At 44.1% G+C, this 15,042-nt stretch overlaps 1 protein-coding gene across 3 annotated transcripts in view; it reads right to left on the bottom strand.

Moving 5' to 3' along the window:
* Window positions 1-10,849, bottom strand: part of COMMD7 (COMM domain containing 7) — a 58,298-nt gene extending 47,449 nt beyond the window's left edge. Inside the window, exons 1-3 of one of the 3 annotated variants that reach the window (XM_049869216.1) lie at window positions 10,325-10,849; window positions 3,899-3,952; window positions 3,695-3,797 (exon numbers count right to left, since the gene is read on the bottom strand). In XM_049869216.1, the coding sequence (XP_049725173.1) occupies window positions 3,695-3,797; window positions 3,899-3,952; window positions 10,325-10,408 (241 nt within the window). In that variant the 5' untranslated portion in view covers window positions 10,409-10,849. The remainder of the gene's footprint in view (window positions 1-3,694; window positions 3,798-3,898; window positions 3,953-10,324) is intronic. The other 2 variants (XM_049869217.1, XM_049869214.1) reach the window with 2 other exon arrangements.
* Between the last annotated feature and the right edge of the window lie 4,193 nt (window positions 10,850-15,042).

Below are 15,042 nucleotides of genomic sequence, written 5' to 3'. Positions count from 1 at the left end.
GTGGATTTGAACTGCTGACCTTTGGGTTAGCAGCGAGCTCTTAGCCACTTCACCACCAGGGTTCCTGGAGGGCAGGGGTATTCTAGATGGGGTTGGGGGAACGGATGATGGGGACGATGCCAGAGAAGGGTTGTTGATAAGGATTAGGAGGGATCAGGGACCTGGCGAATCGCATGCTAGTTAGCAAGTAACAGACTGTGAATCGAACCCAGGTCCACCTAACTTGCAAGCGTGAGCTTTTGGCCACCATGATGCCCCCCTGTATAGCTTGTTTAACCAATCTCCTGTGGCTGGATGCTTTGATGCTGTTGTCGTTAGGTGCAGTCGAGTTGGTTCTGACTCATAGTGACCCCATATACGATAGAACGAAACACTGTCTCGGGTCATTCTCACAATTGTTTGTTATGCTCGAGCCCACTGTTGCAGCCACTGTCAATCCATCTCATCGAGGGTCTTCCTCTTTTTCTCTGATCCTCTACTTTACCAAATATAGTGTCCTCCTCCAGGGACTGGTCCCTCCTGATAAAGTACGTGACACGAAGTCTTGCCATCCTTGCTTCCAATGAGCATTCTAGGTGTACTTCTTCCAAGATCGATTTGTTCCTTCTTCTGGCAGTCCATGATTTATTCAATATTCTTCACCAACACTGTAATTCAAAGGCACCAGTTCTTTTTTTGGCCTTCCTTATTCATTGTCCAACTTTCATATGCATATGAGGTGACTGAAAACAGCATAGCTTGGGTCAGGTGCACCTTCGTCCTTAAAGTGACATCTTTGCTTTTTAAGACTTTAAAGAGATCTTTTGCAGCAGATTTGCTCAATGCAACGCGTCTTTTGATTTCTTGACTGCTGCTTCCGCGGACGTTGACTGCGGATCCAAGTAAAATGAAATTCTTAACAACTTCAATCTTTTCTCCATTTATGATGATGTTGTTTATTGGTCCAATTGTGAGGATTTTTGGTTCCTTTATGTTGAGGTATAATCCATAGTGAAGGCTGTAGTCGTTGATCTTCACTAGTAAGTGCTTCAAGTCCTCTTCACTTTCAGCAAGCAAGGTTGTGTCATCTGCATATCACAGGTTGTTAATGAGTCGTCCTCCAATCCTGATGCCCCGTTCTTCTTCGTATAGTTCAGCTTCTTGGATTATTTGCTCAGCATACAGGCTGAAGAAGTATGGTGAAAGGATACAACCCTGACTGACACTTTTCCTGACTTTAAACCATGCAATATGCCCTTGTTCTGTTCGAATGACTGCTTCTTGGTCTATGTACAGGCTCCACATGAACACAATTAAGTGTTCTGGAATTCCCATTCTTTGCAATGCTATCCATAATTTGTTATGATCCACATAGCTGAACGCCTTTGCATAGTCAGTAAATCACAGGTAAACGTATTTTTATGTTTTATGTGCTTTCAGCCATGATCCATCTGACATCAGCAATGATATTCCTTGTTCTCTTCTGAATTCAGCTTGAATTCCTGGCAGTTCACTGTTGATGTACTGCTGCAGCTACTTTTGAATGATCTTCAGCAAAATTTTACTTGTGTGGGATATTAATGATATTGTTCAATAATTTCTGCATTCTGTTGGATCATCTTTCTTTGGAATGGGTACATATATAGATCTCTTCTAGTCGGTTGGCCAGGTAGCTGTCTTCCAAATTTCTTGTCATAGATTAATGCCATGGATTGAATTATGTCCCCCCAAAAATGTGCATATCAATTTGGCTGGGCCGTGATTCCCAGTATTGTGTGATCTTCCTATATGTTGTAAATCCTGCCTCTATGATTTAATGAGGGAGGATGGGTGGCAGTTGCGTTAGTGAGGCAGGATTTGATCTACAAGATTGGATTGTATCTTGAGGCAATCTCCTGAGATATAAAAGAAGCAAGCAGAGAGACAGGGGGACCTCACACCACCAAGAAAGCAGCACCAGGGGCACAGCACATCTCTTGGACCTGGGGTCCCTGAGCCTCAGAAGCTCCTCGACCAGGGGAAGATTGATGATGAGGAATCTCCCTCCAGAGCCTACAGAGAGAGGAACCTGTCCCCTGGAGCTGGCACCCTGAATTTGGACTTATAACCTGCTAGGCTGTGAGAGAATAAATTTCTCGTTGCTGAAGTCATCCACCTGTGTTATTTCTGTTTCAGTTGCACCAGATGACTAGGACAGACAAGTGAGCACTTTCAGCGCTGTAGCCGTTTGCCAAAACATGTCAATCGGCGTTCCGCCGATTCCTGGAGCCTGGTTTCTCGCCAGTGGCTTTAGTGCACCTTGGACCTCTTCCTGCAGTACCATCGATTTTTGATCATGTGCAACCTCCTGAAATGGCTGAATGTCAACAAGTTCTTTTTGGTACAGTGACTATTCCTTCCATCTTCTTCTGATGCTTCCTACATCGTTTAGTATGACCCCCATAGAATCCTTCAATACTGCAACTCAAGGCTTGAATTTTTTCTTCAGTTCTTTCAGCTTGAGAAATGCTGAGCGTGTTCTTCCCTTTGGGTTTTCTATCTCCAGGTCTTTGCACATGGCATTATAATACTTTGTTTTGTCTTCTCGAGCCACCCTTTGAAATCTTCTGTTTAGCTCTTTTACTTCATCATTTCTTCTTTTCACTTTAGCTACTCTACATTTAAGAGCAAGTTTCAGAGTTCCTTCTGACATCCATTTTTGTCTTTTCTTTCTTTCCTGTCTTTTTAATGACCTCTTGCCTTCTTCACAAAAGATGTCCTTGATATCATTCTACAATTCATCTGGTCTTCGGTCATTAGTGTTCAATGCATCAAATCTATTCTTGAGATGGTCTCTAAATTCAGGTGAGATATACTCAAGGTCGTACTTTGGTTCTTGTGACTTGTTCTAATTTTCTTCAACTTCAGCCTGAACTCGCGTATGAGCAGTTGATGGTGTGTTCCATAGCCGGCCCCTGACCTTGTTCTGACTATATTGAGCTTTTCCATTGTTTCTTTCCACAGATGTAGTCGATTTGATTCCAGTGGTATTTGACTACCTGCTGGTATTTGAATACTCGTGGCACAGCTTCCGGCGGCATCACATGCGAGCCTCCATAGTACGAAAAACTGACAAGATGCATGGGGGACAATTTGATAGCTTCTAAATTTTTTTCTGTCATAAAACAGTGCTACAATGAACATCCCTACAGTTCAAGCTTTGTAACCACCTCCCTGATGGAAACTTTTCATGACTGCTCTAGACAAATTCTGCTTCTGAAACCATCTGTGATGAAGAACCATCCTTTTTATTTTCAATTCATCATGGACTGATAGTTTTGTAAAATATGATGAAAATGAATTCTTAGAAACACAAAATAAAAGCCCCATTTAAAAAAATTATGAGATATAAGAGACATTATCAAATTATTACAAAAGTTTCAAAATGTTTATAGTCAATTTCTATACTTATCATGTAGAGGGCAAGACTATAATGTGGGGATTGAGCCCGGAATGTGGGCCGCATCTGAGTTGTGCTGCTCTACGCAGCACCTCTGTCACACTGCACTACTGTTACCTGTCCACTTCGTTTCTCTCCCTGGACTGTGAGCTCGGCCCATGTCTGCTTCATTACTGAGTGCTCTGACTTAGCCTCTAGAGCATGCTTGTGGACTCTGTGGAGTGGGGAGTGTTCAGGTCACATCTCTAGTCGCAGCTGCTAAGAGAGGCTACTCACCATTTGGGACCAGCAAGAGGCTTTTCACAGTGCTTCTGAGGGGACCGAGACTGATCTGATTGGTGGTGGCAAATTCAGAGAGCTGAGCCAGAAACCTTTCCACCTGCAGAGAGGGAGGAGTACAAACCAGGCCTTTACTTTCTAAGCATCCCAGAACCATAGACCCCCCCACTCAGGAACTCTCCTTATCACAAAATACTTTACCTCTTTTGGCTCAGCTAGGAAGTGGAAAATCACTTCTGTAAGGGCTGAGAACTGCTGTGAAGAGAATAACACAGAGCGTCAGTAAAATTCCTACCACTGCATCAGTGTTCCACATTCCATCCAACTATACGCCCTTGGGAGCAAAGAAGAAACAGAACACGTATCAACCCCTTGCAAGGTTCACATTTATTAACATTGACAGCTTTTTTCTTTTTCTCCTCTTTCACAATGGTGGCTTCAAAAGTTCTGTAACTTCTCAAAAGCCATAAATTAACTCTATCAAGTTCATTTTAAGAAAATGTTTTACTATTGCTCTAAGAATTAGCCAGAAAGTCTTCAGAAACAATACTACTGCCCAAAATTGTTATGCTCTTGAGTGATCACAGAATCAGGATCTAGACTTAGTGCAGGCCCAGGCCACAAGCTTACTGATGACAAAGACTAGTCTTACATTTCCATTTCTACCTCTCCTTCATCATCCTGGCACAGGTTTGATGCCCAGGTAGCATATATGTTATGAGTGTGGGTTTATGAGTTAGATCTAGTTTGAATCATTTCCACTGCCCATAACTAGCTGTGTCTCTGGGCAAGTTAGGATGAACAAGAAAATGCTAAGGAGACAGGGATTATGGTTACCTTTTTTTTGTCATTGGGTAGACATACCAAGCAATGCCTGACAATGGAGGGAGGACATAAAGGTTTTAAGGGACATGGAGCCTGTATCCGAAAAGTTGTATTAAGCAGAAATAGCCCTCCTCCATAGCAAAGGGAGGTCATAATACAGAGAAGGAAAGCACTAACCCCGAGCAGAATATTCAAAGAGAAAATAGTTACGTGTCAGAACACGAAGCGTAAGTTTAGGAACAACATAATTAAATCATGAAGACAAAACAACATTTGTACTATCTCATATATTTTCGGACCTTTATCATACTTAACATTTAATGACACACGCACACACAAAAAACTGCACAGAATCCTTCCCTTATAGGCCCTAAAGTTGTAATGTGTAGTGTGACGGTCAAATGCATCTGCTTCTCTGCTCTGCCACACTGAACTCCACGCATACTCCCAGCAAGGCTCTGTTATTTCATTCTAAAATGTATTTCATTTTAAAATAGAAAACTAGTTTTCAGAAATTAAGCTAAAATAATACATAGGCATGGTTTTCAAAAAACATTTCTCATTTCTCCCCATCTCTAGTCCTACCCCCCACAGGAAATTACTGCTAACACCTCCTGTGGTGGTCTTTCTTGTTTTTTTTTTTTTTCAATACAAATGGGATCATTCTGAATCATTCCCCTGCATCTTGCCTTTTTTCCACTTAATCATATCTTAGAGAGCAATCCATGTCAGCAGATCTAAATCTACCTGGTTCTTTTAACAACTGCATGGTATCCAACTATGACCAGTAAACCAGTTGTCATTGAGTTGATTCTGACTCACAGAGACCCCATGCGTGTCAGAACAGAACTATGTTCCGTAAGGTTTTCAATGGTTGTAGTTCACCAGGCTGTTCTTCTGAGGTGTCTCCGGGGGGATTCCGTCAACTTTTCAGTTAGTAGCTGAGTACTTAACCATGTGTGCCACACAGGAACTCCGTTCCACTATATAGATGTAGCAAAATTTAACTAGCTCCCTAGAGGTGAGGCAGTGTCTGTTGGTATTACAAACAATGCCTAATGAACATCCTCCCACATACTTCTTTAAGCACATTTACAAGTACACATCCCTAAGGATAAATTTCTAAAATGTATCCTGGGTCAAAGGATACATGCATTTTAAATTCTGAGACAATGTTGCCAAATTGCCTTGCAAGAAGGTTACACTGATATACTTCCACCAGCCACTGGCATACAGGTGTCTGCTTTTATAAAACTTTATCAACATTCCTTGGGAGCAATTAAATCAATCCTGACCCAAGGGTTATCTTTCTACGGTATTTATGATCTTGGGTATACAACCTCATAAACTGCTGGTTCTATATAGTAAAAACAAGAATAGCCCAGACTGGTTTAAGAATATGTCCCAAATTGTTTTTGAGTTTTCCTTTAAATTTTTTGCTACAAATCTGTGGAACTGTCAGGTCTTTGGCCCACTTTATTTCCTATGCTGCTCAGGGCCTTTTAATAAAGGCAGTGGCTAAGAAGTTCCCCAACAGCTTTCCATTTCCAGGCCTCAGCCTAGCATTCAGCCTTAGCTCTACCTCCTTGACTAGTCTCATTCCTCATCTCTCTTTTCAAGAGGGGCCTCAAGCTGTTACTGACACTCATCCCTATCTCCACTTCTCCAAACCCTCCTTATCCTTCAGAACCCTGCCCAGATATATCACTTTCCCTCGAAACTCCATGACACTCCCAGAGAGATGGGATCCTACCCAGATTCTTGACTTCTGGAGGCCCTCTTAGTGCCTGGCCTGGGGGCACTAATAATTTTCAACCTTGATAAGGAACACAATTGTGTCTTAGCAGAGGAGGGTCCTGTATGGCTTTGTATCCTCACACACACACACACACAAAAAAAAACCAAACCCACTGCTGTGGAGTCGATTCCGACTCATAGCGACCCTATAGGACAGAGTAGAACTGCCCGATAGAGTTTCCTTACAGCATCTTAAATATAGTAAGTGCATAATAAATATTTGTTGAATAAATCTTCTCTAAACAGAAACAGCACTTTCCCCATTCTGTGCCTTTGTACCTGCAAAGTTGCCTCACTCCATGACTATCCAGGTATATCAAAATCTCACCAGTAAACATATGAAAAGATGCTCAAGATCCTCTAAACTAAAGAAATGCAAGTCTTTAAAACACTATCACCTTTCAGATCTGCAAAAATACACGTGTGCTGGTGAGAATATTAGAAAACAGACATGCTTACACCCTGATGATGAGAGGATAAACTGGGGCACCCTTTCTGGAAGGTCATTTGGTAATACATATCTAATTTTTAAATGCTCATACCCTGACTTAGTAATTCCGTCGCAAGATGTACGCGCTTCAGATATACTTGAAAAAGCAAACCAATATACACTTACACAAAGCTGTTTACTGAAGCATTTTCATAAAAACCAAAAAAGAAAGCAATTTAAATGCCTATCATTAGGGGACTGGTTAGATAAAATATGGTAGATCTATTTCAAGGAATATTATACAGCTGTCAAAAAGAATGAAGTAGATCTATTTGTGCTAAATAGGGAAAATATCCATGATATATCAAGTTAAAAAAAAAAATGGCAAGATGGAGAAAAAGTATGTACAGAATGACCCCTTTAGTGTAAATAATTTTAAAATACACACATATGCTGGCAGATGCACACATTTTATCTGTAAAGATACACGAGAAATTATTAAAATGGTTATTTCTGGGGATAAGAGAAATACACACTTAATTTTAATTTTACACCTGTGTAAAAAAAAAGATTTTTTTTTTCTTTATACCATTTAAGGAGCCCTGGCGGCACAGTGGTTAAGTGCTCGACTGATAACCAAAAGGTCAGCTGTTCAAACCCACCAGCTGCTCCACAGGAGAAAGATGTGGCAGTCTGCTTCTGTAAAGATTACCGCCTTGGAAACTCCTGTAGTGTCACTATGAGTTGGAATTTACTACACAGAAACAGGTAATCTTTATGAAGCAGACTACCACATCTTTCTCCCATGGAGTGGCTGGTGGCTTAGAACCAGCAACCTTTGGTTAGAAGCTGAGCACTAAACCACTGCACCGTCAGGACTCCTTTCCATAAAGATTACAGCCTTGGAAACCCTACAGGGCAGTTCTATTCTGTCCTCTAGGGTTGCTAGGAGTCAGAATCGACTGGACAGCAACGGGAATGGGTATACCATTTGAATTTTCTAACAGAGTGGGCCGCTTTCATTTCTAGCTGGGCAAGAGGACTGTAGGGATTTGTTTTCTTCTTTATACTTCTCTCAGTTTACTCTCACAACCATTCTAAAAATGGTTATATTTTAGTCCTACCTTTTATAACGAAGGCTCCGCATTACTTAGGACTGATCGCAGGCCTCAGAACGCTCACCTACACAAGTACTGTGTTGCTTCTCCACTTCCTGGCCTGCCTTAGCAGACTGCAACTTTCCCAGGACTAGAGACTGTGTTCATTAAACCTTTGTTTGAAGAGTTTAGTGGCTATGTGGTATGTAGTAAGCATTCGGGTAAAACACTTTTTGGTGGTGCCAACATTAATAGAATTCTTTTGCTCCTAAGGCCTAGGCCTCACACATCAAAATAAATTCCGCTAATACAGTGGGTGAGGAGCCCTGGTGGCACAGTGGTTAAGTGCTTGGCTGCTAACTGAAAGGTTGCTTTGGAAACTCTACAGGGCAGTTCTACCCTGTCCTATAGGGTTGCAATTGACCTGATAGCCACTTTTTTTTTTTTTTAATACAGTGGGATCATCTGACAAAAGGGGAAAAATATGGCCGAAACAACTTCAGTAAGCAGTTTATCAAGAGAAAGCTTTCTGTATTAAAAACATAGCCAAAGGTTTACAGTGTGTCTCAAAATTAAAAAGTTAGTGAAGATCTGATTTTAAAGGAAGTGGTTTGTCTTTCCCATGAATACAAATTTGGAATACCTTGGGGATCCTACAATCTAGTGATTTAAAAAGTCTTGGTTTTTAGCAGCGGAATCTTCTTTATTCTCCAAATGGAAGTCTTCCAGAAAACTCCAATGCATAAACAAGTAAAAACTAATCTACTCGGTTGGGGAGATCATCTACAAAGCTCTGTTCTAGTGTGCTTAATTCTCCAGGCTCTGAAGTCAAAACCTGGGACTTTAATTCCTAGCTCCACCACTTCCTGGCTGCTGGACCTTGAACAGGTCAATTATTTCCCTATTTATTTTTATTTTTCTCATTTGTAAAATGGGAATAACAATAGTACCCACCTTTTAGGGTTGTTAAACATAAAGCACTTAAAACAGTGCCTGGCACACAGTGCATGCTCGATAAATGACAGCTACTTTCATTTAGCTGCTCTGTTTGGATTTCCTTATCTGTAAAATGTTAATAATAATAGTGCCTAATAATAACAACAACACCTCCTTGTATGGATTTAATGAGTTAATATACATAAAAGCACTTAAAATTGTGTTGTACAGTACAGTGGCCACTATCACATGTAATTACTGAGCGTTTATAAATTGAAATATGCTGTTTAAGTGTAAAATACACACCAGATTTAGTACCCAAAAAAGGTAAAATATCTCATTGATATATTTTATATTAACTACATGTTGAAATGATAACACTTGGGTACATTAAAGAAAGTGTATTAAAATTAACTTCCTGTTTCTTTTTAACTCTTAAAATTGAAAACGTGGTGGCTCACAATTTATTTCTATTGGACATCTGTAGGCTTAGAACACACCTGCCATTATAATCATCCCTACTACTTTTTGAAAAAACAATCGTTTTTGGAATTTTTTTGTTTTTTATTCCACATGTATGAGAAGCTGTGGGGGATGCTGAGGAAAAAAAGAGGGGCTCCACCTCCTGGGAAGTTACAACCAGTGGGGAAAATAAATATACCTCTAGAGAGATGGTGAGAAGTGTCATTTTAACTTATTCATTTAGGCTGTCTTTGTGGTTCCAAAGGGGTACCCAAAGCCAGCACAGGCAGAGTAAAAAGTCTGTAAGGCTGACTTTGCAGGCACCTGTGGCTTCAACAAGGAGAAAGGCGTTGCCTGCTTCACCTCCATCAAGGATAAGGTCCTCCACTGTATATAGATTATTTTCTTGGGGACAACCATGGAACCCCCTTAACTCAGAGGTCATAACTAGCTTTGCCTTCAACCCTGCCAGGTCAGGCCCATCTCAGGGCCCACAGAGCCCCATCCTGGCTTGGCCCTTACTGACATCCTCATTCAACCCCCATATTACCTGCCCCCCACCAGGCTCCCCTTGGGAAGCTCAGGTCCTCCTTAATCCACCCAAACCCCTCGGCCTCCTTACCAATCTGTCAGTCCCCTCTTTAGCCCACTAAATTCCCCCACTCCCCCAAATGCCCTCGGCCTCCCCACTCCCTTAGACTATTCCTTCAGTTCTCCAAAGTCTCTTCGGCCTCCTTAAACTCCCTTCAGCCCCTCTTCCAGAACCCCACAAGCTCTCCTCGGCCCAGGACCCCCTCATTCTCCTCAGAAGTCCCCCAGTCCCACCGCTGGATCCCCACATACCCCGTCGAACCCCTCGGCTTGCCCTTAGGCCTCTCGAGTTCCCTTGCTCCCCCAAACTCTCCTCAGACCCCTATTTCCCTTAGCTCCTCCCTGACACCCACCTCACACACTCACAAACGCACACAGCACCCCTCGGCCAAGTCCTCCCAAACTCCCTTCGACCCCAGGAGCCCTCGGCCGCCCTCGCGGCCTCCCCTCTCGGGCCCCGCGGCCCTCGCGGCCTGGCTGGCGACCCACCTGCGCGCCGAGCTGGTTCAGCTGCTGCATGTCGCCGCCCACAGCCTCGGGCACAGGGTCTTGCGTGCAGTGCAGGCGGCCCATGGCGTCCGCCCCAGCGTCGCAGGCCCCCCAGGCCCCGCAGCCCCTGCCGCCTTCCTCGGCTTCCTCCTTCGCCTTCGCCGCCGCCGCCGCGGGCCGCCTCGCCGCGCTTCCGCAGCCGCACTTTCGCCACGGGCCCCGCTCCTCCCCTGGCTGTGCCTGGTGCTGGCGGGGACGCGCCCTCGCCGAGCCGCGGACGCGCGCGGAGCCCTGAGGGGTGCGGGAAGGCCCTCGCCGAGCCGCGGACGCGCGCAGGCCCCTGGGTGTGGGAAGGCCCCGCGGAGCCGAGGACGCGCGCAGAGCCCTGGGTGCCGGAAGGCTCTCGCCGAGCCGCGGACGCGCGCGGACCCCTGGGTGTGGGAAGGCCCCGCGGAGCCGCGGACGCGCGCGGACCCCTGGGTGCGGGAAGGTCCCGCAGAGCCGCGGACGCGCGCAGGCCCCTGGGTGTGGGAAGGCCCTGCGGAGCCGCGGACGCGCGCGGACCCCTGGGTGTGGGAAGGCCCTGCGGAGCCGCGGACGCGCGCGGACCCCTGGGTGCGGGAAGACCCTCGCCGAGCCGCGGACGCGCGCGGACCCCTGGGTGCGGGAGGGCCCGCCGCCTCTGCCCCCAGTGGAGTGCCTTGAGAAGCAGAGCACAGAAACGCGGATTCCCTGTGTGGTCTCCCGCTGAGTGATCCCTAGACATGGCGCTTGGCTTCTCTGAGCCTCAGTTTCACTGTCTGTAAAATGATTCTTGGGGTGGCTGCTTAAATGAGTTAATCTTCCTAAAATGCTTACAACAGAGCCTGGCACACAGGAGACCCTCAATAAATGGCTAGCTGCTGTCACTGTCATCATTATTATTCATTGTCATCATTATTATTATGCGTTCAGCAAATACTGCATGCCTACTAAATTAGATGTCAGACACTGGGGATAGAGGAGTGAACAAAACAGGCCAGAGTGCCCCTCCGAGAGCTTACAACAGAGTAAAGCAGTTGGTCTCAAGCTTGGGTGTACATCAACATCGCCTGGAGGGCTCCCTGAACACAGGTTGCTGGGTCCCACTCCTAGAGTATCCGATTAAATGGGCCTGGGGTGGAGCCTGAGAATTTGCATTTCCCACAAGCTCCCAAGGACCACACTTCGAGAATCACTGGAGTGGAGGAAACTGATTCACCAAAGGTTAATCAGAAAAAATGGAAGGACTGCAACAGCATCCGGGAAGGCAGTGGGCAGGTCAGTGAGCGGAATTATTGGGACAGTGGCAATCACCGCAGCCCCTGAGACACTTTGACCCCCACAATCTCTCTTCTCAGGGACCCCTCACAGTCCCCAGGTGAGGATCACCTTGATCCCTACTGGACAGGTGAAGAAACTGAGGCATGCTCTCTGGAACCTAGGACTACTAACCCCCAAACCTAAGAGCTCTGAATCCCACCTTAAGGGTGCAGGGGGAGCTTAGAAATCTTGGACGGAGGGATGTGGCAGTATTGGTTGGCTTTCCCCACAGGCTTTCTTCTCTACCCTTTCCCCAAAAATCCCTTCCAGAAAGGTATGAACAAAATGTTTTCTACCCACAGGCCAAGCCCACACCTGTTAGTCATTATGTCTTTCATGATTCATCCAACAGATAATATTGAGTGTCTACTGTGGACCACACACCATGATGGGTGCTGGGGACAGTGCGGTGACAAAGCCAAATGCAGCCCCTGGCCTCAAAGAACTCAGAGTTATGGTCAGGGCGGCAGACACATACACGTGAAATTTACGTGTACGTGAAATTATGAACTGATGCTGAGAGGTACAAGGCACTCTGAGTGTCTACAGGCGCCTGTCCCAGGCTAGGGTGCCTGGAAGAGAGGAAACCTTCGGTTTCTAACATGTGGGGACTCAACTCAGACCACCTGACTCACCATCCAGGAATTTTTTTTAAAAAATATTTTAAAATCTTTTAAGAAAGATCCCTGATAGGGTGTTATATTTATTTATCTTTACATTTTAAACCAACGTGTTGATATAACTTACACACCATAAAACGCATCCAATTCAAGTGTATTTTAAAAAATTATTTTTAACTTTTTTTTTCCCCTTTAACATCCTTGAGGAAACCACTGGATTTCCTTCATTTCTGCTCCCACAGTGACTGGGGCTGTGCACTCAATAAATATTTGTGGAGCTGAATTAGCCCATGTGACAGAAAACAGAAAAAAGGGAGGAAATTCACTGGAAACTGCTGCCCAACGCTGCAGTAACACAAAGACCGTCTTGTCTTCCAGTCTTTTTCCATATAACAGGCCACTAGGATTTCTGTGTTTTGTTTTTACATATTCAGGGCTCCCGCTTTTTGAGGAACTATTTAGTCCCTACTACTTTTTCCCGGATGGAAACCCCGAGTTCTGCTCGGTGTGACTGGGATTTGACTCGAAGGCAACTAGTACCAACATTCAGTGTAGTCCCTGGACCAGCTGCAAGGGCATCGCCAGGGAACTAGTTAGAAATGCACCGTCTCAGGCCTGCCCTAATCCTGGTTTAGGAGATGCATTTTAACGAGATCTCCAGGTGATTCAGGCACTTTAAAGTTTGAGGTGCAAATCATGATAATTAAAAAAAGAAAAAAAAATGGCGACCCACGGCTCATGGCGATCCCATGCGCAAGGGAACAAAACATTGCCTGGTCCCTATGGTGAAACAGCTCTAACCCACTGTCGTTCAGTTGATTCCGACTCATGGCGACCCTATAGGACAGAGTAGAACTGCCCCATAGGGTTTCCAAGGCAGTAAATCTTAAGGAGGCAGACTGCCATATCTTTCTCCTGCCCAGCCTCTGTTTGGTTTGAACCACTGACTTTTCTGTCAGCAGCTCTTTAACCACTGAGCCACCAGGGTTCCCAAACAGCACTAGACTAAGAGCACTAGGATGGACAAAATTTCGTGTTGGGGAAAGACACTGTGACGATCTCTCTGAGAACACACAGAAATTATCATTTCAACCTGAACGGAGACCTGGTGGTGGGTGAACTTTATGATAAATTCTCCCCGGTAAGGCTCCCCTTCCAACCCACATTTCCTCCACCCCAAGGAGAAGAAATCTAAATCCTCAAAATCCTAAACAACCCCATTCTTGGCTCCAATTGTAAGTGCTACATAAACATTATCATAAAAAGTTGCGTAATACTCTACTGAGCAAGAGTATGATAATGTCCATTATCAGTCTCCGGGGTTGCCTGTTTCGGTCTTTATATTCACTTTCTTCAATTTGATTAAGAATTTTGCAGCTAACAAAGACAATAGGTAAAAAACACCTTTCCAATGTTCTCCTTCACAAGCCACTATTGAATGAAAAACAGGCGTCATGATGACTGTTAATGCCCTAACTTTGTAGCCGGAAATGCAGTCCTGGATCAGGCCTCTCCTTCTAGAGACAACCAGGCCCCCAGCAGCTCCCATTTTAACCTTAACAAGGGACCCTGCTCCCTTCATTCACTTTAAAATGTCCCTCTGGAGGGCAATGGAGCTCCCCATGCAAGTGAAAGGAGCTCGTTAAGAAATAGTTTCTGACACAGAGGATTCCTGCTGGGAATTTCACTGAGAGGTCAGGTTCCCGCAATGAGGAAAGTCTAACCCTTCGTGCTAGAAAAAATTTTTAATAAAAAAAAAAAAAAATTAAATGTTTTATTTTGTGATAACTGTAGATTCACATGCGGTTGTAGGAAATAATACAGAGAAAGCCCTCGTATCCTTTACCCAGTTTCCCTCGATGGTAACATCCTACAAAACCTGAGTACAAATAACACAACCAGGAAATTGACATTGATACAGTCAAGATACAGAACATTTCCATCCCCACAAGGATTCCTCACGTTGCTCAAGGGCATTGTAACAGAGGAGACAAATGCCAGGTCCTCTTCATATGAAAAACTAGAAAAAAAAATGCTACTATGGACATTTTTATGTTTCCGTTTACTGTTACCGTCATCATTATAATAATCTTCAATATTAGCCCCTTTATTATAAAATCAGATTAACAAAAATGCAAAGATGTATTTAACCTAGAGTTTTCAAAAATACCTACATCAGTTAAGACAAAGATGAAGGAAGGCTGAGGAATTGTTCCAGGTTAAAAGAAACTAAAAAAGACAAGACAGCTAAATGCAATCTGTGATCCTGAATTGCTATAAAAGATATTATTGGAATGCTTGATGAACTTGAACATGGACTGGAAATTAGATAATAATATCAATTGTTCAATTTCCTGAGTTTGATAATCCTACTGTGGTTATATAAGAGAATGTCTCTGTTCTTAAGAAATATGCTTTGGAGTATTTAAGGGGACAAAATGGCTCAGAAAAAAAAATGAGCCTATGTGTGTGAACAGAGAGAAGGGAAAGCGTGGGCAGTTTATGGCAAACGTTAGCAGTTGGTGAATCTGGGAGAAGAGTATATGGGTATTCTTTGTAATATCCTTGCAACTCTTCTATTATTTGGAGTTATTTCCAGAATAAATAAAAAAGGGTACAAAAGTTAATGACCATTTTTTCCTTCCCTTCCATCCCATCTGTGGGGAAATGACTGTCTTAACTGACATTTCTTTGAGTACTCACTCTGGGAGGGGTACCGGGTGCTTACCTGCATTTTCTCCCTTTAACCCCACCAGG

The sequence above is a fragment of the Elephas maximus genome, chromosome 25 (genome assembly GCF_024166365.1).
Source record: "Elephas maximus indicus isolate mEleMax1 chromosome 25, mEleMax1 primary haplotype, whole genome shotgun sequence".
Classification (NCBI taxonomy): Eukaryota; Metazoa; Chordata; class Mammalia; order Proboscidea; family Elephantidae; genus Elephas; species Elephas maximus.
Note: the sequence above shows the minus strand (reverse complement) of the source record. Positions and strands in the feature narration are given on the sequence as shown.